This window comes from Pterocles gutturalis, unplaced genomic scaffold (genome assembly GCF_000699245.1).
Source record: "Pterocles gutturalis isolate BGI_N339 unplaced genomic scaffold, ASM69924v1 scaffold24279, whole genome shotgun sequence".
In the NCBI taxonomy this organism is placed as follows: Eukaryota; Metazoa; Chordata; class Aves; order Pterocliformes; family Pteroclidae; genus Pterocles; species Pterocles gutturalis.
In genome coordinates, this window is record NW_010136407.1 from 1,977 (window position 1) to 2,295 (window position 319).

Sequence of the window (319 nt, forward strand, 5' to 3'; positions counted from 1 at the left end):
GCTGCTGAGCCCCCGATAGCGTCGTACCAGGGACCTTGTGGGTGTTTGCGGAGCCGGGGGGGTGCGTCCCCATGGAGCAGCAAGGGTGGGGGCTACGCGGTGACAATCTCGCTTTCCACACCCCAGAGGTGCCCTTGGAGTCTGGGGTTTGCAGGAGGGTTTGGCAGAGGCACACGGTGTGCTGGGGATCGCTGGAGCTCTGCGGGGCACCCCACGGGGGACCGACATGTGGGCACGCTGCGAGGGACCGGCTGGGCACAGTGGGGCTCACCCTGGCTCTCCCCTCACAGGTCTGGTTCCAGAACCGACGAGCCAAGTG

The 319-nt window shown here is 67.1% G+C and overlaps 1 protein-coding gene across 1 annotated transcript in view; it reads left to right on the forward strand.

The window, feature by feature from the left end:
* Positions 1-311, forward strand: part of LOC104468240 (retinal homeobox protein Rx1) — a gene marked incomplete at its 3' end in the record, with an annotated part of 1,980 nt that extends 1,669 nt beyond the window's left edge. Inside the window, exon 2 of the mRNA XM_010082300.1 lies at positions 291-311. Within this exon, the coding sequence (XP_010080602.1) occupies positions 291-311 (21 nt within the window). The remainder of the gene's footprint in view (positions 1-290) is intronic.
* Between the last annotated feature and the right edge of the window lie 8 nt (positions 312-319).